The sequence below is a fragment of the Dermacentor andersoni genome, chromosome 5, assembly GCF_023375885.2.
Source record: "Dermacentor andersoni chromosome 5, qqDerAnde1_hic_scaffold, whole genome shotgun sequence".
In the NCBI taxonomy this organism is placed as follows: Eukaryota; Metazoa; Arthropoda; class Arachnida; order Ixodida; family Ixodidae; genus Dermacentor; species Dermacentor andersoni.
Window position 1 is genome coordinate 162,427,280 of NC_092818.1, and position 25,192 is coordinate 162,452,471.

The 25,192-nt window shown below is 46.6% G+C and overlaps 1 protein-coding gene and 1 long non-coding RNA gene across 8 annotated transcripts in view; one reads left to right on the forward strand and one right to left on the reverse strand.

Moving 5' to 3' along the window:
• The window catches only part of LOC126531540 (serine/threonine-protein kinase minibrain-like), a 136,130-nt gene that overhangs the window by 7,612 nt on the left and 103,326 nt on the right, over nucleotides 1-25,192 (reverse strand). For 6 of the 7 annotated variants that reach the window (XM_050179095.2, XM_050179093.2, XM_050179091.3 and 3 more), the window contains 7 exons: nucleotides 11,578-11,792; nucleotides 10,129-10,317; nucleotides 9,051-9,216; nucleotides 7,319-7,752; nucleotides 1,839-1,979; nucleotides 1,117-1,269; nucleotides 182-392 (listed from right to left, as the gene is read on the reverse strand). In XM_050179095.2, coding sequence (XP_050035052.1) covers nucleotides 182-392; nucleotides 1,117-1,269; nucleotides 1,839-1,979; nucleotides 7,319-7,752; nucleotides 9,051-9,216; nucleotides 10,129-10,317; nucleotides 11,578-11,766 — 1,483 coding nt within the window. In that variant the 5' untranslated portion in view covers nucleotides 11,767-11,792. Of the gene's footprint in view, nucleotides 1-181; nucleotides 393-1,116; nucleotides 1,270-1,838; nucleotides 1,980-7,318; nucleotides 7,753-9,050; nucleotides 9,217-10,128; nucleotides 10,318-11,577; nucleotides 11,793-18,783; nucleotides 19,799-25,192 lie in introns of those variants that run through there. The other variant, XM_055071235.2, reaches the window with a different exon arrangement.
• LOC129385127 (uncharacterized) overlaps nucleotides 20,855-25,192 on the forward strand; it is a 34,387-nt gene continuing 30,049 nt past the window's right edge. The window contains exon 1 of the long non-coding RNA XR_008612708.1: nucleotides 20,855-21,142. This is a non-coding gene — a long non-coding RNA (uncharacterized lncRNA). The remainder of the gene's footprint in view (nucleotides 21,143-25,192) is intronic.

Consider the following 25,192-nt stretch of genomic DNA (forward strand, 5'->3'; position numbering starts at 1 on the left):
GTGTGGTCAAACATAAGTTGTAGCCACAATGAATTTTTAACACCAGGTCTTTTCACACGTTTTGATTCTGAAGAGATTATAATAGGCGCAAGCACGAATAAGCCTTTCCATCTGCTCAAAAATGTTTGCCACGGAAAAGACGAAGATAGGAGAGAGATGCACTACAGTTGATCCCACTCACAGGAGCTGGCGCCCGAGGATGCTGATGAGGAGGATGTGGAGGAAGTTCCGTTGTTGAGGGCCACCTGCGGGGGTGCCATCAGCATGAGACACGACGCAGATGTTGACGCGCTCCCTTCGAGGGCGGCTGGTGATGTAGATGTATTGGTGCCTTCGTCCGCAGTGCGCCGAAAGAATGAGTGCTGCAGTGCATGATGTGGTGTGATGCGCCCCTGAAAAAATGCAAGTGGATGAGTACCTTAGCACTGACTGAAATGTGCTAGTGCCACCATAAATTCCACCAAACATCTTCCTACATGGCTGACATGCAAGGAGTTTCCAGCAGGTGCGCTCAAGAATTACACCCAAAAAATAATAGAACATTTGGCACAACACAGCACTTATGAACCTCTGTGCCCGGCCACGTCAACTTTGCACCAAATCATGTCCCAAAACAAGTCTCAGGCTATAAGGGACATAGCAGTGGGATATTCTGGGTTAATTTGAAGAACCTGAGGTTCTTTAACCTTATCAAAACCTAAGTACACGAACGTTTATGCAATCTGCACCCATCAGAATATGGCAGCAGTAGCCAATAGCTGAAGCTACAACCTCGCCGCTCAGTGGCATAATGCTCTAGCCCCTGAGCTACTACAGTGATGACTGGCCACGTTGCACCACACCATTAATGCACAAGGAGACAAAACGTTTCGCGAGTCTTGTGACACTGCTGTTCACAGAGTCCAGCTGGACAGTAGTCTGACACCATGGTTTTAACAATGACATTGGCTACTATATAATGACGTTAAGAAGTGCCCCACTGCCCCCTCCCCCCCCCCGCCCCCCCTATTCCACAAAAAGAACGATTTGAGAGGCACAGCACAGTGGAAAGTGTCTTGCTTTCCGTGTCCTCGTTGACTGTATTCTATCACGCCGCCTTTACCCTCGTTAGCTTACTTTAGGGTCATAGTCGAGCATGCGAAGCACCAGGTCACGGAACTTGAGGTAGTCAGCAACAGAGTGACCTGGCTCAGCCAACCGCCGACCACCAGGTCCTCCCGTCTCCACGCCAAGCACCTCGTGCAATCGCCGCGTACCGGGGGCACGGTACTATTTAGGGGGGAAAAAAGTTTCACAACAGGAGGAAACAGATCAGAACAGGGCAGGACTTCGCACAATTTCAAGTGGCCGTACAGAATTCCTCATAATTAACCCTGGAGCTTTCCTTTACTCTGTTTAGCTGAATGCGTAAGAATGGCACAAATAAAGCTTATGTGATATTAACCCCTTCACAAAAGCCTTTTCTACATATGATGGCCAATAATTAGGTAATGCGGTGAAGGTGGTGGTAGTCATTAAAGGTGATAGAAGAAATAGTGCAATGCGCCTTAAATGGACACACTAATCCTTTCAATCTATGATGTCACACTGATGTTCCAGCATTGATCTTGGACGTGAAATTCAAGAAAGTTCTACCCTCCACTTTTACTTTTAGTCGCAAGCTTTTTACCATAACATTCAAAAAATGAAGTTTTGAAAGAATCTAATCTGATTTAGTGTCCTTTTTAATGTAATAAAGGGCTCTTCCCTGAAAAGTATGCACCAACTTAGCCAGTAGTTGGATGTTTCAAAAAGACAAATGTAGAAGCTAAATGTAAAAAGTGGGACCAATAGCGTACCTTCTTGCCATCCTTGGTCTTCTTGAGCACGAAGCTGCCATCGGGAAGCTTCTCAAAGTACTTGCGTGCCTTGTGGGCCTTGTCCAACAGCGACTTAGGGGGAAGCCCAAGCACCTCCACTATTTTGTTCATCTGGTCCACCTGCACAAATGGTGATGGCAAGGGGTGCACTAAGTTGGAAGTACTTACCAAAACAAGGCCAGGCATTAGCCCCATCTACAGAACAGGCATACTTGCTTCAGAAATGCAGCAGAAAACAGTTGAGCCATGTTGTTATGAAGTTGCATCCAACACAAGAATAGCTTCATTATAGCCTGTATTAATTATAAGCATGCATCCCTTACAAGTTGACATTGGCAACGATTGTGCATTTACTTTGTTACATCCGGTGATTCTTTATACCCATGTTTGTTATACAGTGTAGACTAAATTTATGATGCCAACTAATGCATGAAGCATGTTGGCTAGCCACTATTGCAAGTCCTCTGACAGGGCTGGAGAGATGAAATGATATTCATGCAGATGCTCTTTGACTGAACTGAATTTCTTGTACAGTTTGCATCAAATGTTATTGGACAGTGGAATCAGTGCTTTCAAAGTTCTAGCCTGTAATAGTATGTCCAAATGACAACGGGTAGTGCGCTTTTACTGGCAAAGTTTCAGTGATGTTTCAAACAGTTCAGAGAAATTTTTCTTGTGTGTGAAAATTGTCAATTTCTGACACTTTTTCCTGCAGATGCCTGAGAAAAGTCCATGCGATTCCCTTGCACATTTTCCACAGCGATGTATCTTTTTCTGAGTAATGATGTCTGGATGGCCTGTTCTTAGGTGAGCTGCAGTACGTGCATACACATGCAAGAACATCCAATAACTAAAAATACACTGCGTGCAATAATGTTTTGTAAGAGCATACACCTATAGCACCAACTAGGACTGTATTTGTAATATTGTAAAATAAGGCCTTTGACATCTCGACCTTTGGCAAAAATTATGTAAGGCACTGTTCGGTGTGCACAAAGCCAAAAGCAGGAAGAGTCCATCAACTCCAGTAGACAAGTGCTGCCATCTGCCAGCATGTTAACTTGTTTCTTTAAACCTTGGATGCTGTCCCCCCCCCTTTTAGCACTAGAATAATGAATGCATTTGGACTTAGTCAGCTGTCTGTTGTTTTGTGGCATCCTTGTCTTTTCAGCAGCAACAGTACAGCTGTACCTGAATATATAGGAGTTGCATCTGACACAAGTTTACCTTCTTTGTAATCAATATATATTATAAGCATGTTATTTGTTACATGCTAATATTGGTGAGATTTTTTTTTCTTTACATTATATCTGATAATTCGTTATATCCATGCTTAATTCGTTATATCTATGCCTCCACCACATGAGACATGATTTGATGCAAATGTGTGTGCACAGAACAGAAATGGGCATAAGTACGGTGCTGTTAAAGGGAACATTGATGTGCAGTTATAACATTGCTGGCACTCCAGCCACAAGTATGGCTGAGGTTATGTCAATGCACTGCTTACAGGTGTGCAGAAAGGTGCTAGTGCCACCGACCAGAAAGTCGTCACTGGCTGCAAAGCCAACTGTACACTTGCGAGGGGGAAAAATTTGCAGGTGTTCTACACTCGTGCACATCCTTTAACAGTGGGTCGCACTGTACGCATTGCGGCATACTAAGTGGACCTAAACAAGGACACATTGGTAGGTCGGCATAACGTAAAACTATTCTAATATGTTTTTATTGTAAATCGGCCACGAGCTCTCCGTGATAGGTCAGTATGGTTCAAGTCCAGGCCATACGGGCAGGCGCCGCGCCCAAATGGGCAGAGCCCAAGCCATTCTGACGCAGAACGGAGGGCTAATGGCTGATTTTGAATAAAAATAGATTGTTATACTTTTACGTTATGCCGGCCGGTGCAGCCTCAGAAATGTGTGCAATAAATCACCAGAGATATTGCTGGGCAAATACAGAGAGAATGATCTCTCTCATAGCCTGCATTGCTGCCAATGCTAATGGAGTATCGAGGAGTGTTGACACTACCAACAGTATGGCAACAGCACATTAATGCAAATTTTGTTTTTTAACGAACCACTAGCAAAGAAAATTACAACATTCCTTATTTTTTTCAGCATAAAAATCCTCTATGTAGCAATAAGAAGTACACTACATCTCTGAAACTGTTACATGTAAGTGTTCCAAAAACAAAATATTTTCGCACAGCACTACCATTTCACATATGCCACCTGTGCACGAAGCAAGCTCCTAATGTTCCCCACTTCAAAAACTAAAAAAAAATGAGGCAGCCTGAACTGAAACGGGCTGATCATGATCCAATGTACCGCTAAAAAATTCAGAAACTTTTGCGTTGCTGGTTAAGTCCCTCGCCTTCATTCTTTACATGGTTAATTCACCTTCTTTGCCTTGTCTTGCAACGACCTTGTTTGAGCGAAAGTTGACAGTACTCTTAAACATACAAATCAGTGGGTTTGACCAACGTTACTAGACTAGCTTCAGTTTTAAAACTCGGCGCCGTTGCGCGGAACCGCCACCCGCCCGCGCCTTCGTGGCGCTGCAGTCGCACCCGGATTCATTTCCTCACTAGCCGGCTACGCGGGCGGGCCGGACTAAGCACGCGGTGCAGCGTTGATGTATTCTGTGGTTCGTTGTTGACAGCGAATTCCAGCAAGCATGTCATCCGTGGAACTGTAGCCTTCGCCGAGTTTCTTAAGAATATCAGCAGACGATGCCGACGTGCTGCGTACCTGCATAGGTCGCTATCGGAACGATGTCGACAGTTCGGCGCACCACTTTTTCTGTGCTCCCAGTAGAGCGATTCCTCGTGCCGACCGGAAACTTTCTGCGAAATAACCATAGGTACAACACGTACTACACGGACGCAGCTGTGTATGCAGAAGCGACCGGGCGGCGCTACCAATTAAAGGAGGTACGCCCTGGCAGTCGTGAACGCGATCAGCCAACAGCAAATTACCGCGTCGGCCACGGCGGGATCCCCCACCTCGGCTGAAATATTAGCAGTGGCGATCGCACTCGCTCACGCGGAGCTTTCGCAAAGGGACTCGGTCGTGGTCGCGGACTCCCAGGAGACATGTCGCATGTTTCTCAAGGGGCACGTGACTGCGGCTAGCCTCGCGATAATCCCCAAATCTTTCAACCACCATCATCGCCTACTCTGGTGCCCGGGCCACGCGGGGGTACAGGGGAACGAAAAGGCTAACGCGTTAGCTCGAGGGTTCACTAACCGAGCGACGGCGTCCTCTTCTAACCCCAACAACCAACACTATACCTCACAATACTGCACAAATTTAAATGCTAAAGACATCCTTGCTCATCAGCGCGGAGTCCCCAGAAAATACCCGCCACCTCACCCACGACTTAGCGCGGAAGAGGCCGCCGATTGGCGTAAAATACAGACCGGGGTTTTCCCCCATTTAATATTGCTAAACGCCATGTATCCCACTCGTTATAGGGCTAACTGTCCTTGGTGCGGTGGCATACCTAGCCTAATACGTATAACCTGGGAGTGCACTAAGCACCATCATAGGCGAAACACCAGCAACACAATGGAGCAGTGGGTGGCACAGCTCGCCCGCTCCGACCTGGCAGGATAAAAGTTCTTAATTAGCCAGGTCAGGCAGGCGGCAGAGGCCAGTGGGGCCCTGGACTGAGAGGCTCCGACCACCCCTCCTTCAAATATTTTCCATTGCAATAAAGTTTCTATTATTATTATTCTGCGAAATTCACGGCACGCCCTCGTGCCATTGCTCCCGCGTTCGTCGTAGGTCTTCCACAGCTGGCTGCGTGGCCGTTCATCTTTCCAGCGTAGAATTTCACTTCACTTCTGTCGTCGTAATAGGGAGGCCGCGTTTACGGGGGTATGAGCCATTCCTTAAGGGAGTATGAGCCACTCATGGTCTTACGTAACGGAAATATTTAATTTTGAAGAAATTTAATTTCGAAGAATCACAAGCGGCAAATCGCAGGCGAAGGCTGCTAACCACGCCGCCGAGCAAACTCGAAACATCGAACGCAAGCGACGAATGCGGACTGCGGGCGTACCGCCAGTGACGTCGTTCTCCGTCGCAGCCGATTGTGTGTGTAAGCTCATAACTGAGAAATACGTTAATGAACCCTCGGGATTAACCCAGTGATAAACACAGGGGCCGCACGTTTCAGCTTCGTTGATTAAGCGTCTTCACGGAATGAAAAATCCGACTTCTTTCTTTTTTTGTGTGTGTGGCTTGTGTGTACAAAGACCGACCTCATCTTTCTTTTTGTAGCGCTTCTTTCGCGTGGTGAGAAGCTTCGGTGTGGATGAAGAAACACACGACATTTAAACGCACAGCTTCTGCGCTTCGCTGTATGCGTTTCTTCCTTTCGTGCAGTTTACTCTTCTTTCAGTATTAACGAACTGGCGCGATAAATCTTATTGCTGTAGGTGGATACCGCTTTCTCGTGGTATCGCTAATTCGGACAAATGAGAACGCCAGCGAGCGTGAAACACGCGCAAACTGCCCGTCCGCACGAGCTCAAGGTTGTGACGAGGCGTCTGCAGTAGAGCCCGATGGAACAGCGTTGCCATCTGGCGGCTGTCAGAGAAGTGGCGACAGCGGCTGTAAGCGCGCGGGCGGGGAGTTTTACAACTGAAGCTAGTCTAGTAACGTTGGGTTTGACCTACTCTCACTTGCTACATCACAAGTTCTTTTCAACTAATCTGCCAATAGTCCAATGGTTTACAGGTTTGCAGCACTGAAAAGGCAAGTTGATGAAGTACCACCGCACGCAATGGTTACAAGATACCAGCTTTAAGCCCTCATGGTCTTCAATATAGCCAATTCCAGTGACTTTTTTTTTCAGTTTCAGTTTCAGTTTATTGATGCGTTTGAAATGTTTTACAGAAGTAACTCTAGGAGGTCCCATAGTCAAAGACTTGATGATAAAATGATCATTATATGGGCTTAATTTCAGGAAAGTAGTTTACATACAGGGTTTCTCTCTTTTAGTGGAAACACCGTCAGTATTCGAGAAATCATAGCAGCCCAAATTTGACTGTTCCAGGAGACTGTACTCCAGCATTTGTATTCCAATTGATAACTGCATTAGGCATCATATGTCACACTTTCCCTTTTAAGAAGAAATACTGCCATAATATGGCAAATAATGCAAAAATTGGGACAGCAAATTATGGAAACAGATGACACAGGTACTGCTCTAATCTTTTATTCGGTTTTTGCGCTGTTCATCATATTATGTCATCATACCAACAAGGATAGCAAAAAAAAACAACCATTTTTCAAGAAAAACTTACATTTTACTAGCTCGTATAGGTGTGTCTCCTAAGAGTTCACGAATCTATAAACAACTGAACATGCAATCTGCAACCTACATGCATAGTTGCGAAGACAAGATGAATCAGCGTGCTATCACGGGGGAGAGATCTCAAGACAACTGACCTCATTGGCCCCACTGAAGAGCGGCTCGCCCGTGTGCATTTCTACCAGGATGCAGCCTAGACTCCACATGTCAATGGCCATGTCGTATGGTATACCGAGGAGGACCTCGGGTGACCGGTAGAACCGACTCTGGATGTACTGGTAGATGCGCTGCCCGAGCTGGCACGAGCTGCCAAAGTCCACTATTTTGATGGCGCTCCGTTTGGGGTTGCACAACAAAATGTTCTCAGGCTTGAGGTCACAGTGGATGATGCTCAGGTCTGGACTGGACAGAAACACCAGTGCTGTGCACATCTGCTGGGCGAACTTGCGGGTCAAGTTCAGTGACACACCGCTAAAGTTGGTGTTGCGCAGAAGGTCGTACAGGTTGTACGAGAGCAGCTCAAACACCAGGCAGAGATGGTTGCGCCACATGAAGTGTCCCTTTAACTTCACTGCGATTCCGAACGACAACCGGGTACCAGAGGGCAGGCGAGTAGGGGGAGAGTGAAAAAAATAAACATACACATACATTTAATCTCTCGCACAACACATGTGGCTAGGTTGTTCAATTGTATGCAAGCACTCACGTGTTCAATTCATGCAGCTAATGTTTTTTTCCATTTCAAGCATTCTCCTTCAAATGAACGAAAAGTTTGGAAGGCAGCACTCGCTTTTGCATTGAAAGCCGAGGCTGCAGCACATCATCATAATGACACAGCTTTCCATAGGCTTATTGAGTTTGCTTTGTGCAAAAATGAAACCAGAGGGGTGTCCTGAATGCTTTTTAAACATATGAGAAACCACATTCAAGATGGGGGCCAACAGATGGAAAAACACACTGTGGGTTTCCATCTGTTGTCCGAGGCACCTTACATGAACAGGTGTAAGGTGCCTCGGACAGGCTGGCCACATGGGGGTGCCTGTCACACCCAAAATATACAGAATTATCTTTTTACAGAAAGCTGCAGGAAGCCAGAACATAGAGCTAATAACACAAATATTTCAACTGCATAAGGGCAAAGTAAAATTGTAAAACTGTGGTGTAAACAGCCAATGGAATGAACCAGGAACACGTTGAAGCACCTTGGGCATTCACATAGGTTACAGGCTATCTCCTCCAACCAGACTGAAGAAACAACATTTTGCACTTACAAGGGAGTTTTGCACTGTACATTCTACAGAACTTTACAAAAAGAAAGAAAAGATAAAAGGACAGCGGATTACTTGGTATGCATGACAGATATCCACAGAGTTGGTACTAAGGTAGCAACCTGGTTTGGTTTGGTTACACAAGATACAAGTACGTTATATGAATGAAACTATATACTATATACAAGCACTATAGAAACTATATGTAAACTATCAAGTATAATTGATGTTATATGAATAATAATATATAGCTTTGCATCCTCAACAGCCATTTATTCTCAAATATATAAGCAGCAACAGAAAATTGTGCTGATATGAGCTTCTACCCTAGACATAAGGCTCAGCAGATGAAAAAAATTCAGGGGCCAGAAACAGCTGCACGTTTGAAAAACAAGAACATCTACCACCAGGCACTGATGTGATTAAATGATGTCCTAAGCTGAGAAGAAAGTTACCATTCACATATTCGATAATGTCAGACTACACAACCAGGTGCAGAGTTACCACTCAACAATGACGAGGCGACTTTAGGTTCGTGCTCATAAACCACCACTACAACTGTCATACATGACAAAAACCAACAGGCCAAAAAGAAACCCACCTATTTTGTCCTTGCCCAGATGACAGCAGGTGCCGTTGCTCTCATGGTTATTCATCATCTCTAACAATTTCACCTCTATTTGAGCTTGGTTTAGGAACGGCTTCTTGTTCTTGATGATTTTGATGGCCACAAAACATTGTTCCTCTCGGTCATATGCCTTCACCACCTGCAAAGTGATCATTATCTTAAAATCTGTGATCGAAGGAACGTACTCAAGCTAGAGACCACAACCTATTCAACAAACCATTTAAACTTTGACGCCCCATGCATTGTGTGCTCTTGCCGATACAACTTTGCATGCCAGCTTTATGCATGTCCTACATGTAAAAAACAAGGCAGTGCTTGGATGGCACATATGTGCGCATATTGTAGGCAGTTCAGCAAAACTTAGATAAAATAAAAACACTAACTACTTGTATCTATGTGCCAGAAATAATTCCGAAGTTTCTTAAGGATGGAATCGAAAATGCTGTCAGCCTTACTTGAGCCATGGGCCAACATTTGCCACTTGACTAAATGTATATAGCCATATGCTATACTTCACTAGAGACATGAAATGGTTGAGCCAGTGGTAACTACATTTTTTTGTTTATTAATACAAGATTTTTAAAGAACATTGCACAAAAAGACTTCAAAATTCTTCCCCAAAACAGTGCACACTTTTGTGCTCCTATTTTCTGGCAAACAAAAGTAAAGGAGAACAAAAATCAAAGCACGAAATAAATTTGAAAGCCTTTCATATTACAAGAAAAAAAGGTATTGTGTGAGCACTACATTTTATACTATAAAAAACACCAAATAAAAGATACATGTTAACATGTGGGCTTCGTTCGCAGTGCATTAGTGCACTGCTTTATCCATGACGCTATGTACTTTATAAATATCTAATAACGACAGTTAAAATCCTGCCCTCATATGTCTCCTCTATTTTGAAAGTGCTGTTAATTACAGGCCACTTAAGGCAGTCTACTATCAACATGAATATCATATGCCAACATCCACTATGTTCAACGTCCGTGCTTTATTGTAAAGCTTAAGGACGGAAAAAAAAAGGGCATAGGTGTAGCTGACTACTCACCTGACCAAAGGAGCCCTTGCCAATGAGGGAATCGATCTCGTAGCGGTCCAAGAATCGCTCCCCATTGCGGATGATGTAGTCGTGGTTATCATCATCGAAGCCCTCATTATACAGCTTGCGCTCTTTCTTGTGGCTTTGGTCATCTCCCTGGGTTTGCTGTGCTCGCCGCTTCTTCTTGGCATAGTAGACCTGTGTTCATACAAGAACAAACAACCAAAAAGAAGCACACTTTAGAATACAAGGCAAACTGGACAGTCTCCAGAAAGATAGCCAGCTGTGCATGAAGTACTAAATAGCAACTCTCATTCAAAAAAAAAAAAGTACTCCTTACTGCTGCATGGCTGCATTACACAACACACTCGCAAGACTTGAGCCTCAGCTAGTTGCAACAAGCTAGCCACAAGCGTCCTTCTCTCAGGTGCGATTTTTCTTGTATGTGGGCTTAATGCTGCATTTTTATTGCTACAATAATGGTAGTTAGTAAAAACAAAAGTAATACTTCGGCTATTTCTACTAGTACAGAATGTTCAGAATGTGTAAAACACCAAAATTTTTATTATGTCCCTTTCTTTAGCAAGATTCATACGTAATTACTAATGATGAGTGAGTGGACAGATAGAAACTAATAGTAAGCTAGAAGTCTTTGTACAAGATGGCTCTGATCTCTAAAGCTGCAGGGTTTAGTACAATCAACAGCATACAGAATGTGCAGAAATCATACGCAATACTTTCTAAAAAGGAAGTTATCATGGTGCATACATAAAGCAAAAATATGCATGCATTTCCAGAGAGCAACTGGAAATGCACTGTCAAGTGTACTATATTTTTTACGACCATGCAGTTGACCGGTGTGCCACTACAAAAATGCAACACCGCTGTCTGTGATTATGACACTAACTGAAAGCAGTTGGTAAAAAAAGTGTGAAATCAAAAGGTCGAGACTAGAGCATTTTATTTGGCAATTGCGCTCCAACATTATTTGTGATCTTTCGATCATTTCAGGTGGAAAAAAAGAAAATCAGGGGGTGTACAAAGAGCAATTTTTAAGATGAAATCGAGTGTGAATCGAACAGTGCCAGATGCACCAGAGTGCTAAAGTTTGGACTACTAATGGTCCAGACCACTACTATAGTGCCAGACTATTCGAGTCTGGCTCCCTGGGTGACGTAGCTTGCCTCACTATGCAAGTTGTCACATTCTATGCCCATACTGTGCCTGTGGGGGTGAAATATATCATACTTTTACAACAATTTTATGCTTGACTGCGCACAGTTGATGTTTCGAAATATTCAAAACTATTTGAAAAATATTCATATTTACAAATAGTGACAATATGATTCAAAGACTGAATTGAATAAGACATTATTTGACTTGTTATTTGAAAGTTTCGAGTATTCACAAACCCATAAAAACGATGACCAAAGGAGACCAAAAGGCTGGGGGACCTACCTCGTTGATGTGCTTGTAAGTTTTGATGAGGTCAACGCTCAGCTTTCGCAAGGGTGCCTGGCTGGGGTCCCTGAACTTGAAGGGCAGGTGCTGCGGGTCCGTGGCCATGGCTGCCAGCAGGTCCTGTGTCACGAGCCGGCCATACGTGGCATTGCCTCCTTTTGCACCAGCACCTGCACCGGTCACCATTCCCCCTTGCTGCTGCTGCTGCTCGCCTGCAAAGACACCACAAGCAAGTTCCTTTATAGTTGTGGACAGCCACTGTAAGCAAGACAACATGGTATACGTCCCAGCGTGAATGCAAAGTCTGTGCTCATTAGCAGGCTGGGACCCACAAAACGTTGTTGATGCCCCTGCACGTGCGACCCACAATATCATAGCCTCAATTTAGCAACAGCACGAACAAGGTGACAACATGAAAAAAAGAAGAAGACGTACAAGAAGAAGAGAAAGAGGGAAGAATTATGGAATTAGTTCCTACAAGCTAATTTTACCCTCTGAATCTTTTTTTCTACGTAACTCATGGTGCAGTAATCATTTCACTTGGGATAGTGTGAAGCGATTTCGACATAGCATATAAAACAGGAGACCTTCCTTAAGATATGAAGCATAACATTCATGGCTCTGCAACACTGAGGAAATAAAAAAGACAATTAAAAAACCTGGATCGCATTACTGTGAAAAACACCAATTAGGACATTCAAAGCAGACAAAACTGATATGTTGTACGCCACTCACTCAATTTTATTAAATTTCTATTGCAGACATTGTTGAAAATTGATGGTTTAAAAAAATTAGAACTGAAGCACAAAGCTTTTCTTTTTCATGCACTGCACCAGCATGCCTGGCAGCTTTGCGACTGCACCAGAAGTGGTTATCACAAATATGTAAACCCATAAATTCGTGGTACATTTAAGAATGGTCTGTAGGTCAGTCTTGTAAAATTTATACAGCACATTCCACAGTTACATAGAATACCAAGCAAGCACTAAAGTCAATGTAAAAAAAAAAACATTTCTTCTACTTTATCAGAAATAAGTGGCTGATATAATCAATCTGACATACATAAGCATGTTAAAAGATTTGTCAATGGGCCTTGATGCCACATCTCAAGTTATTGATGACCAAGTACTAACTGCCTACTTCCAGTTAACAGTGGACCATACTGTACAAATTACTGCAGTTTACAGAACTGTGTTGCTTCTTATTCCTGAAGTAGTGAGTTGCAAACATCATGCCTCACTTTTCTTTTTCTCATAAATTTCCCAAATTTCAGTAATCATTTCGTGGAATAAAATTTGATGGCCTGAATACAGGATCTCCATGCAACAGTCCCTAAAATTAAGCTTTTACATTCAACAATCATAATTAAATTCAGTGCAGTGGACACCAGGAGGGGGAGGGGGACTACTCTATTTTGCAAACTATAAGTGGAAATCCGAACATGAACAAATCCAAAACTACTCCAATGCGTTGTTCGCTTTACAGGTTCCCCTGCATTTGAAACAGTGGCTTGATTCAGACTCCAAAACACACTTGGGACTAGTCCATGCTTAGAAACTGGTTACAGATTTCCCGTTCGTGTTTCAATTTATACCGGTGAACTTAGGAGCACTCAGGTAATGCCTCCTCTTATGCTGACTGATCTACAGTAGCAAGCCCCTTCGACAACAATCCACCGATGGTACCACTCATTTTTTTCTGTAGCTACTGTAACCCTGCTATCCTTTTGGTCTTATCGATGAGAATTTGATAACAATGTACTAACATCGTAAACTGGCAGTACACTTCACAAGACACACATTCTGAAGAAATGTGCAGATGACCGTGCAACTAGGGCTAAGTTGAACACTTGCCATTATAAAACACACAAGTTATGTTAGCATTCCTTAACAACTGTGTTAATAAATTAGCATGTCATTATACCGGAACGTAGGTGGAATACATTTCTTCAATTATTACGAGGGCTATTTTTTTTTTCTTTGAGCTCCAATCAATCGCAAAATGAAAACCACAGTGAAAATCAAAACTGTTTTATTTGGAACATTTAGACACACTTTCCAGCTACTTCTGTACATAGTCGCTGCTCCGATTGTCAAGCTCCTGTCCTAGCCAGCATTTCATGCGAGCAAAGAGATGGTAATCAGAGGGAGCCAAGTCCGGGCTGTACAGTAGGTTATCGAACAGTTCCCATCGAAAATGCTGCAGGAGCTTCTTTGTTGCAGCTGCACTGTTTCCGCCTTGCATTGCCATGAAGAAGGACAATGCCTGATGACAAAATTCCTCTTTGCTTGTTCTCAATTGCCTTTCGTAGAAGTTCCAAGAGTCACACTGTACGAGGCTGCAGTGATGGTCATGCCACGTTCTATGAATTCCACCAAGAGAACATCATTGCTGTCCCAGAACACAGTAGCCATACACGTTCTGCTTGAGAGGGTTCGCTTGAACTTCTTTCCTTTCAGGGAATCAGAATGTATCCACTGTTTGGATTGCTCTTTTGTTTCTTCAGTTTCGAAGCATACCCATGTCTTGTCCCCTGTGGAGACTTTCTTAAAAATGAATGTTTCTCACAATGGTAGCGCTGGAGGAACATTAAGGCTGCGCCCATTTGCTGCGTTTTGTAATGGTAGGTCAGCATCTTGGGAACCCACTTCGCACACAGTTTGCGGTACTGGAGTCTGTTACTCACTCTCAGTGAGCTGACCATGAAATTTCGGGAAACGAATCACTCAAAATAAAATGTGAGCCGACAATTTTCTCGAATCACCTGATCCCCTCGCTGAACAAGATCATCGATAAAAACTCGCTTCCTTCTCTGCCCACCTGCATCGTGAACATCTGCGCCTCCTGCTTGAAAGTTCCTGCACCATTGCCGCACTTTGCTGTCACTCATGAAATTTGTAGCGTATAGATTATTAATTTGTCAATTCATTTCAATTGCATTGCACCCCTCAGAATGCAGAAATCAAATGATAGCACACACTTCACACTTGGTGGCAGAGTCTTTTGTTCTAGGCATGTTTACGCGCTCACTGCACACTCGGAATAGACAACTGCGACCTCACATAATCGACGGGCATATTAGAGACACTGTGCAACACGTGTGCACACAGCGGCATCAGATTTTCACTGTGGTTCTCCTCTCACAAACGCTCGGACCTTGAGAAAATTAATAATAATAAACCATGTAGTTTAAAGTTAGTGATTATTGTCAAGATGAATATAGCAGACCAGTTGGAAACTTGTTTTGTAATGCTGAATTTTGTCTATCATATATGGCTTATGGTTCCTATTTTGCATAGCCCCCTTTTTTTGTTAATAATTTCTAATCTCAACTATTTACAATTAGAAGACTTGGACAGTCAAATCAGTAGAACATTTTCACCTACGTTTCTATAGGTGACCCCGTGCTCATTCTTCCCTCTCTCTTTTCAGAACTAAGCATCGCCACTCGTAAAGAGTTTGTGGATTTACTGAACACTATGCGCGCCCTTGGTGCTTTTATCTTCATCAACCAACGAGAGCGCAGATTACCACCTTAATTACGCTTCACTAAGACACGCCCTCGGCAACCATTAGCGACAGCTGAAACACGCTCCTAATTACGCTTGGCGGGCGAAAACGGTCGGCCTTAGCAGCAATTTTCTGCGGTTGTTTCTGACAAGCAAGCAGCGCGCCTCAGCGGAACTGCGACACCGTGAGGAAAAGCTGGAAAAGGCCGAGATGCGAAGGCTTATTACCGAGCACCGCCTAATTTTAAAGCGCGCCAACCAGACGACGGCCCGACAGGAGAAAGAGAGAGAGGGGGAGGTCAAGAAAGAAGAGGTGGTAGGGAGGGGCCAGCGACACACTACTAAAGGGAAAACAAAAGAGTTGGGGAATTAGAAAAGGGAGAGGAGGAAGGGATAGGCTCTGCCGCCGGCGTTTCGTCGCCGGCCATCAAAGTTCACCGCTCGCCAGCTGGCATCGCTGTAGTACATCGCGGCGGCCCCACACAGTTCATGGTGGGAAGAGGGAACACTTCCGCTTAGCGCACTGCGTTGCTTGATTTCTTTTTCCTCCGCAGACGTCGGCGTGTCGGTGCGAACGCCAACCCTTGCGGCGCCACAAGACGCCGAATACAGCAGCCGACACGCAAACGGCAAACAGTTGTTACCAACCGCGCCGCAGACGCATCGAGAGTGGCCGTTGTAAGATTCGGGATTGTAGTGGCCTACGCTACCGAGACGTCACCGGAGGCTAAGCGGGCCCACGCCGTCGTCCGAACTTTCACGCCGAGAGTTGCCAATTCGGTTATGAGTGCCAACTTGGTAATTGGCAGGTAGGTGCATTAGAAGAGGGGTTTTATTCACACGGTGGATGGGGGGGGGGGGGGGGTGGCAGGAGCATCGAGCACAGTACACGTAGCATACAGCTACAAGCTACATGTCAGAGCAGACTACATCGTTATGGGAGAGCACACGCCATACAATGAGGATCAATCTCAATCAATCGGAATATCAGCACGGCACACAGCCTCCGAGGAGGAGAAGGTTGACAAAGCATACGCGCCGCCCCCCAAGCTGAACCTGACAAGGGGGAGCTTGGGAAGCAAGCATACCAGACCCAGTGTTTCACTGACGACTGGGGCGAGGTCCACGGCCCAAGCTCGCCAGAAGACAAATCTTATCCAGGTGCTGGCGTCTTTCGCTGAAGTTAGGGGCAAACCCTCCGGCGTCTCGTTCCCGCTTCGGCATCTAATTCGGCCTCACCGTCAGCATCTTAGTGTTCACGTTGAATACGTGGAACGTTGTTTCACGTCGGCACCGTAATGACCCCGGTCTCCGCTCTTCGACGAATACGTCAAACGTAACACCGTCCAGCTCCTCCTCGCATGTTTACAGTAGGGAGTCCTGCTGGATGAACCGCGTCCTGCACGTACAGCCTTTTTTGACAATCCAGTGAAGATACTTTTCCTTTAAAACTGGTTCGACCTTTAGCAAAATTTTTTTATTCGTCTATTAAGCAAACAATAAATGAAATGCGCGCACGTTGCCTGAAGTAAATCTTTGACCATCAGAACAAGATAAGGTACACTGCTTCTAACGTACTTTCACAAAACGTTCTTCTTATGAACGGCAACATTATAGTGTCCCTTATAGCTGTCCCTAGCCACACAGCGAATTTTCCCAGAAGTTCGCGTCGGCTAAGACCGGAGACAGACAGGGCCACCGTCCCGCATGATCTGCGACGATGTATTTGGCTTAAGCGAACAGATTAGCTGTGGCTTAGCTCAGCTAATTAACCCTGGCTATGCAAAGCGAAAGCTTGGTTTAGCCTAGTTAAGTCTTGGCTTCACTGGGTTAACCTTTGATATATCTGTAATTATTATACTTAGGTATACAATCATCGTTAAGCCAGGTGTGACGGCTGTGCCTACGTCTGTGGCTAGACATGACTGTGATTAGGCTTGGGTAGACACGCATCGTTCGACGGTGCGACGCCTGCTGTGCCACAGGGAAAGCGCAAGTGCTAGACATGCAAGGAGACGCTGGAGACGCCGCGAACATGCGCAGCGTCGAATCACAAACGAACAGTGCGCGAACGCGGTCGCTAAATTGATCTCGACGGTGCGACGATTGTTGCGTTCCGGACCCTCTCCAGTGAAGCAGCTCGCCGAGAGATATCCGCGGGGTGGTCAGACGCCGCTTGGCGACGACGGCTCGAAGCCTCCCGCTTCCGCGCAACGCTGGCCTAGCTTTCATCCATGACCCAGCTCGCACTGACTAGACGAGCGTGGCGCTCCTCTTGGCTAAAGCCCCTCCATCCACGTTTCCGCCGACCAGGTGCGTGGCGAGTCACGTGATGCGTTGCCAAGGCTACGGCGCAGCTGCGGTCAAATGAAGGTCAAATTCGCGGCGACGGCGAAACTCTGCTCGACGAGGTTAGTAAGGCTTTCGCTTTAGAATTCCTCAATCTCAACAGCAACACGGCAGTTGAAGCGGCACACGGCAGCAGCGTGAATTATGTCATGCAGTGTGTTTGCGGTGCCATTTTTCAGCTGCCCGGTAGTGGTTCACAGTCGATACAGCACGGCAGAGACGGAGACACATTGAAGAAAGCGACAGATTCCGCACTCATCAGCTGAAGCGTTACGAAAAAAAGAAACACAAGCAGCAGATACTTTCGGAAGGAAAGAGGAACCAGTGTCTGCGAATCCGCAAAGCAAGATCGATTGAACAGTTTCCTTTATTGGTATAACTGGAATTCCGGTTTATTTTCATTCTTCCAATCACCGCGACGGGTCACGGACGGTATTCAATACGTCCCGCACCAATCCTCGACTCACAGGCGTTCAATCGCTACAGCCGAGGTTCAACAGGGACGGCAGTCAGTTTGCGTACGCAACCTCAAAGGGGTGAGGCAGTGAACGATGAAGCTGCAGGAGAGAAACCACGTAAGGGCGTCGCACAGAGAAACCGTGGCAAGATCGCCAAGTCCAGGATGAACCGCTTGTTGAAATGACGAGGAAGATCGATGCTCATACGGGAAGAAGCATCGGTCGTAACTTTTTGAAGACAAAGACAGCGCCGATCCTGCGGTCACTGAGCCCGCCCTGTCTCGTCACTCGCCATATCCTCCCGAGACTCCATAGCTTGCACATTATATCGCATATTACATTCAACCTTTTTCAATATTAACTCCGAAACGATTACGTAAGTTATTCACTCGCATACAAAGACAGATGCATGCTGATCTGTATACATGAAGCTGTTTTAGTCACATTCATTGCCGTCACACTTCCAGAAAAACAGACTAATTGTATCTGCATGGTGTTGTGTCGTCACAGACGACGAAGAGTAACTGTGAAGCGAGTTTCGAATACCACGAAATGTCATGAAAACTCGGGATGTAACACCAACGTGGCAATCCATCAAAGATGTTCCATCAACTATACATGTGTTTTGGCAAGAAAACCGGTTTTCACCGTACGAGGAGACAGCGTGTACGTCGCCCGTGCACATGGGGATGATGCTTTCAGCACCTAACCGTGGCCCAAACAAACATACATACAAACAAAACTTAACTTTTCACGCTCGTAACATACCAGTCGGTAATAGCAACTGATTTCGAAAAGCGATCATGTCCCTAAGCTGTATTTCGGGTCATATATAGATATCGTGGCCGCTACACAGTGGGCCACAGAAACGGGCCTCAGGGTCGCACCTAGGATCAGGCGACCAGTCGACGCGACGATATCACGGACGCCCTCGGTGACCCCGTCGGCCAGCGTGGACAAAGAGAGAGTCCCGCTGTCCTGGCGCCGCATGGCCAGGCGTGGGCCCCGGCGGCGGCGGACCAGTGCGCGCTGCTGCTGATGGCACTGGCTCGCACAACAGCGCTCGCCGTGGTGAGCTCAGGTCCGTCCGCAACGGGCCCATCGCGGCGGCGGCGCGACCGCGGACTGCGACTCTCGCGCCTCCCCCGTTTTCGCCCTGCGCAATCGGAGGCCCAGGCGGTCGCACGCGCTCTCGACGACGGCGTTTCCCTTTCCTTTCGGAGGGAGGGTAAATGACTCGACGCGGCAGTATTCGTATTGCTTTCTTTTTTTTTTTTTTTTTTTTTTTTAATGTTTAGAAACGATGGATCTTACCCACTGCAGGGAACTGAACAAGAAGCAGTAAGTTTATAAGCGTTTTCTGTTGCGGCGAATCTGTTACGGAAACTCGTTCTTCAGCCTCGATGTCTTGCTGTAACAGTTTTCACATTGGAATACATCTGCGAGTATATTTTTTATTCGTTCCCTTACGAATATTATTATAAACAATTTAGAACTCAAAATACTGGATTATGGGTGAGTGATTTAAAAAGAAAATGCAGAAGCGACAGCAGGCAAACTCGAGCACAGCCGGCAACCGCAGCGACGTCAGACGCCACCAGACTCACTTGAATTCCATCGAGAAGACGCGCCGCACTCTCGCAGGAGCCGCGACGGCGGCTAAAACCCAGCTTTCTTTTTCACCGGCGAAAGGCGGTAACAAGCAAAGTAGGGAAAACGCCGCAACAGTACAGCCGATTTCGAACCATGTGTGGCCGAACCATGTGTTGGTAATGGGTGATGTCCACGACCCCCGCTATCGCGCTTTGAACAGCTATGCATGTTGAGAAAGCCGTTGCGGCGCGCGAAACAAACAAAAAGTCCATCTCCCTAGACCTGGGAGTTCTTTCCTATTAAAAATACACTTCAAAACGACGCTACGGAGGGCGACGTTAAATGACGTACCGCCATCACCAATGTTTCAGTATTTCCTCGTAACAGTTCCGATTATTCGCCTCTCTCAGGGAAGTGTGTCGCTTCGCTTGAGAACAAAAACAGGCCCGTCGCATAGGTTGGCAGCTGCGCGATTGACGTGAGCGAGGAGACGTGCCACACTTGACAGGCAATGACGCGACAGAGAGTAACAGTTGCAAGGAACACTATAAAGAGCAACTCTAAATCATTTGGACCTGCAACAGTATTAATCCAAAGTTGCATTTTCCTTCACTCCAAGGCACAACTTGCTATTGCTGAATTTATCGTAACATATCAGTCAGACATATCACGGATTTCAGCGTTACTTTCTCACATTTGGGCCATTTTGGCACATGCAAAGTACTCCAAATTTGACCAGCCAGACTTATTGGTACCATTGGAATACAATGCAGCCCTCCTTTATCGATGAACAAATGGATGGGCGCGAGCAGACCCTTTCGAAATCCATGACGTCACTGCGAGAGGGTGGAGGAACTTCAGGCCGGTGCCTCAATCCGCCGTTTCGCTTTTGCGTTTTTTTCGGAGCTACCAAGCCTCCTCCTCCTCTTAGATGGGTGTTGCCGTTCTCCTATTGTACTACAATAACAACTTAGCAACGCAAGATAACTTCACATTCATCTCTAGTGCATCTTCAAAAAGGACTGCGCCGTCGCGTATACAAGAAGATGCAGAAGTTCGCCGGCATGCGCCCCACCCGCCAGGATAAAAAGATTTCTGTTCTACTTGCCGTTCACTCAACTCATTCACCACAGTTACGTACTTCTAAATTCGTACCTCTAATACCTCTCTGAAGTCCGGCCGAACTCCTGGCCAATATCCTCAAGGGTATACGTGTCACTGCCTTCGGGTCATAATCGCCATATGAACACTGCGTGGCCCTGAAGCATCCATATAGGTACCTGAAGGCAGCGCCACTGTCACGAGCAGAGGTCGAGGTGGAAAAGGATGAAGCGCGCGCTAGCTGATCCGGAGTAAGGAGGGAAACGAAACAACCGCACGAGCGTGGCGCCGAGAAACATTCAACAAGTGGGAAGGCTGACGTGGGCTGGGAGACTTGGCACGACGCCATTATGAGCACATGTACCATGCACCAGAAAACTCTGTGCCATGCGAACTTTAAGGACATCGACATCAGTAGCGAGGATATGGCGTACCTACATCGAACGCTCGTGCTCGGCTCGAGCGTCTATACCTGGTCCAGCGGCACGGTCTCGCTCAAATCTGAACCACTACACCGAGCTCCGACATGTCACGTGCCACACCGACTCAGAGGTCAGTACCCTCTTATATAACCTGTAGAACGATTGTAGTAGCAACGCACAGTACTTGCTCGCGAGTTCCTATCATGACGTCTGTGTCACGCAGGAGCTTTAGGTCGTGCCAAGTTCACAAAAGCGCGACGTAAAAGCTGCAATATGCGGCTAGTTGGGAAAGTCGATTTCCGTTCGCAACGAATGAGCGCCTTTTCGCCCCGTTTAAATTAATTATTGGTAGTAGGAATCTGTTGGCTTCTCCCCGTATATTTGGCCTGTCGAGCGACGAGAATCGCGACAATGACCTCTGGCGGCGCGTGACCTTGCGTCACACCGATGTGACCGCGCGTTTTGTCCACACACATTCGGCAAAGCGCGTCAGCGCCTCGAGTTCCCCCCAGGCGAGCCAGAAGGGGGAGGGGGCTAAGTGCCTCACGTCCAGCCGAACCCGGGCGCGTTCGACGCCCCCGCACTGCGCCACGCTCGCAGCTGCGGCAGACAGCGGCGGCCCGGCGGCGGCGGGGGCCCGACGAGAGGAGGAGAGGGGGAGGAGGCGTGCCTCGCGGCAGGACATCGATCGCCGGCCCGTCTGGGAACCCCGCGCGCGCGCCCCGGGCTCACCTCTTCCCCAGAACTCTCCCTTTCACCATCACCGCGTCCTCGTAATCTGCTTGGGTTCACGCGCGCAGCCCGCAGGTGACAGATCGACTGATTGTTTCATTGGTTTAACGTCGCATAAATGCGCCTACGATATGACGTCACAATGGAAGGAGTCCAGATTCTGACCTCCGTGGGGTACTGTAGGGCGCACCGAAATATCGCAACGCGCGGCTGCTCTCGCTCGCATGTCCACCCTCGCCAATTGGACCGCGGACTTGACAGGGCCGCCAGACCAAGCGACGGCAGCGCGGCCACCGGAGCGGATGCGGACCCCGCAAGGGCAAATGATCTGGGAGCAAACTATTGCAAACGCCTTCGCTTTTCTCGTTCACCTATTGGCGTTTGACATCGTGATGAGGCACGCCGTGGGGGACTCCGGAAATTTGGACCACCTGTGGTAACGTGCACCTAAATCTACGCACACGGGTGTTTTCGCATTTCACCCCCATTGAAATGCGGCCGCCGTGGCCGGGATTCGATCCCGCGACCTCGTGCTTAGCAGCCCAACATCATAGCCAGCCACTAAGCAACCACGGCGGATGAGCCCAGAAGACGCGGGCGGAACAGCGCCGTATGCTTCACTGTTCTGGGTCTTCTGGGCTCAATATACCTGCGCTCCGTTTCCTAACGGTGTTTTCAAAGGTCCGCTGCTGCAAGGGCTGGTAGCGGACATGGTTCTCTGCATACATTTCGCTACATGCTCGCCTGAAGAATGAGGTTGTGCAAGTGGGGTGGGCTCAAACTGATATGTCTCAAACGGGGCAGAAAAAAAAAGAACGCTAGTTAGGCGCGATGTTGATTTATAGGCTACACATTCTCGCCTGGCTACGGCCGTTCCCTGCAGCTTGTTCCTACTCTCCGGCCGTGGTTCATACCATAGCCCCACGAAACGCTGCATTCTTTGCTCTCGCCACTCACTTGCCTCAAGTATCGCTCACATTATGTGCGCCTTCCGCGGCCTGCTCTACGAGTAAACGTTATCAGCAGGAAACGAAGGATCTCTTGAAATGAGATCGCCAAGGCGTGAGAACGGCTAAGAGAAAGCAGAGCGTCCTTGGAATATCTGCGACTGTAAAACATTGTTGCGCTCAACTTGAAGGAGAAAAAAAAATCGTCAGCCCTTCCACTCTGTAAGAAGGACGAGCAGCGAAGCTGTGGTGTGCTTTACCTCAATCGACGCATCTATGTATATATAGGTATTATTATTATTATTATTATTATTATTGTTATTGTTGTTGTTATTGTTGTTGTTATTGTTGTTGTTGTTATTGTTGTTGTTATTGTTGTTGTTATTGTTGTTGTTATTGTTGTTGTTATTGTTGTTATTGTTGTTGTTGTTGTTATTGTTATTGTTGTTGTTGTTGTTGTTATTGTTGTTGTTGTTGTTGTTGTTGTTGTTGTTGTTGTTGTTGTTGTTGTTGTTGTTGTTGTTGTTGTTGTTGTTGTTGTTGTTGTTATTATTATTATTATTATTATTATTAAAGGGCACAGACAACGAATAAATCTTTTGAGTGTGGAGTGATTTATTCTTTTCAGGAGTATAGTGACGTGGGCAAGTACCGCCGCATTGCAGACGGGAATTCCGCAATATTTACTACTTCACTGTAAACTACGTAATTGTGAAAAGTAGATGAAACTCAGCGTAGTGTTAGAGTCGTCTCATGCGGCTAATTGTAATCTGTTTCGGGATGGTTTCGATAAAACAAAAGTTACAGGCGTTTTCTGCAACCGTATACTCCCCTCTGACAGCAGACGGGAATTCTGTAACATTTACAAATTCACTGAACTAATTATGACAAGTAAATGAAACTCGGCGCAATGATAAGAGTCGTCTTAGCGGCCAATTTCGGTATGATTAGTTTTTTTCTAAGACGTCTGCATTAGACCGAGAGCTGCATAGCATTCGCGAGAAACTGGAGGCGAACACTTTTTGCGTGTCAACGCCACGCCTATAGACGGATGGACATGCACCACGTGCAACCGGAGAGTATAAGCTATATACAGCTTCGCTGTATAGAAAGACAGAGAGACAGGGAGGAAAATGTCTGTCCGGATTTATTCCGTTACCGCCGTTACGTACAAACAGGCGGGACACGACTGCTATGTATCGGACGAACACGAAGGTGACAACTTAATCGGTCGTGCACTGCCTCGACTTCGCCTCGGCACTCACATGCGAACGCGACAGTTGAGAGAGAAAAAAAAAAGATACCCGGATGCGGAGTCTCGATGACCTGGCTGTTTTCGCGAGGGACATCACTGTAGCGCCGGGCGGCAGAAAAGAACCGCTGACAAGAAGAGCTCGTAACACGAAAAAGGGCATAAGAGCAATGCGACGCCATGACCGGGCATGGGTCAAGCATGTGCGTGTCACCGAGTTCCATACGCGGCCAATGCATCGCGATCGTGCCTCCGGCGTCGTTTCTTGCAGACCTCTCCGGTGACACCGTGACTGCGGCTTCGGACATTGACGAGAGACGTGCAAAAGGACACCTCGATCGGCCACGGTGCACGTTATATACCGGTTTCACACAGAAAAAAAGAAGAGAGACACAGATAGCGACACAGAAAAAAGAAGAGGAGGAGGAGGAAGGGGCAAGAAAGAAAGAAAACAAGACAGTCAGCAGAAGTGCCTGTATACAATATATATATACCTACTTAGGCGGGCGCGCACATCTGCGACGACGGGAAGTGGTTTGAACGGCGCTCCCTTTCAATGAAGCAACGCTGCGCAATCCGAGAAGGCGCCGATCAGGGAAGTGAAAAAAAAAAAAGAATATAAAAATAAAAATAAAAAGGATGACCGGAACCACGAGAGGACGAGTCGCATGTTACGGTACCTTAATCGCACCAAAATTCCAAGTTTCTGGGTCGTATTTTCTTTATTCTCTTTGATTTCAGTAGCCTAATACCATGGTACGCGCGGGTGTAAAGGAAAATTCAATCGCCCCCCCCCCCCCTCACCCCTCCATCTATATAACCTACTTTGTTCAACGCATGCACACAAAGCTTGCTGCACGAGCAGCTCTCTGTTCGTAGGTCAGGGGCTGAGTTCAAAAAGCTTTTCGTTCTGAGTTTTACTTGCCATTATCTGCGGCCGCCTTCGCTATGCACAGTAATATACGTTCAAGATCACGACTTGCTGGCCAAATCTGCTGTCACGAATATCTTCTAACGCGCAAGAACTGATTTCTGTGAATATATATGGTCCCGTCATACCTGTAACCCGAAACGTTGCCAGCCCGCCATCTGCGGCGCCTCGGTGAAACACAGAGAGTGCGTGTTTGTATGCGTATGTTGAGGGAAACAAGAAAAGGAGGAGGGGGGGGGTGCGAAGCGCATGCAACAAGGGGTCGGTCACTCATTATTTTTAACACAGCGGCAACGAGAGGCCGCAGGAAGCGAGACG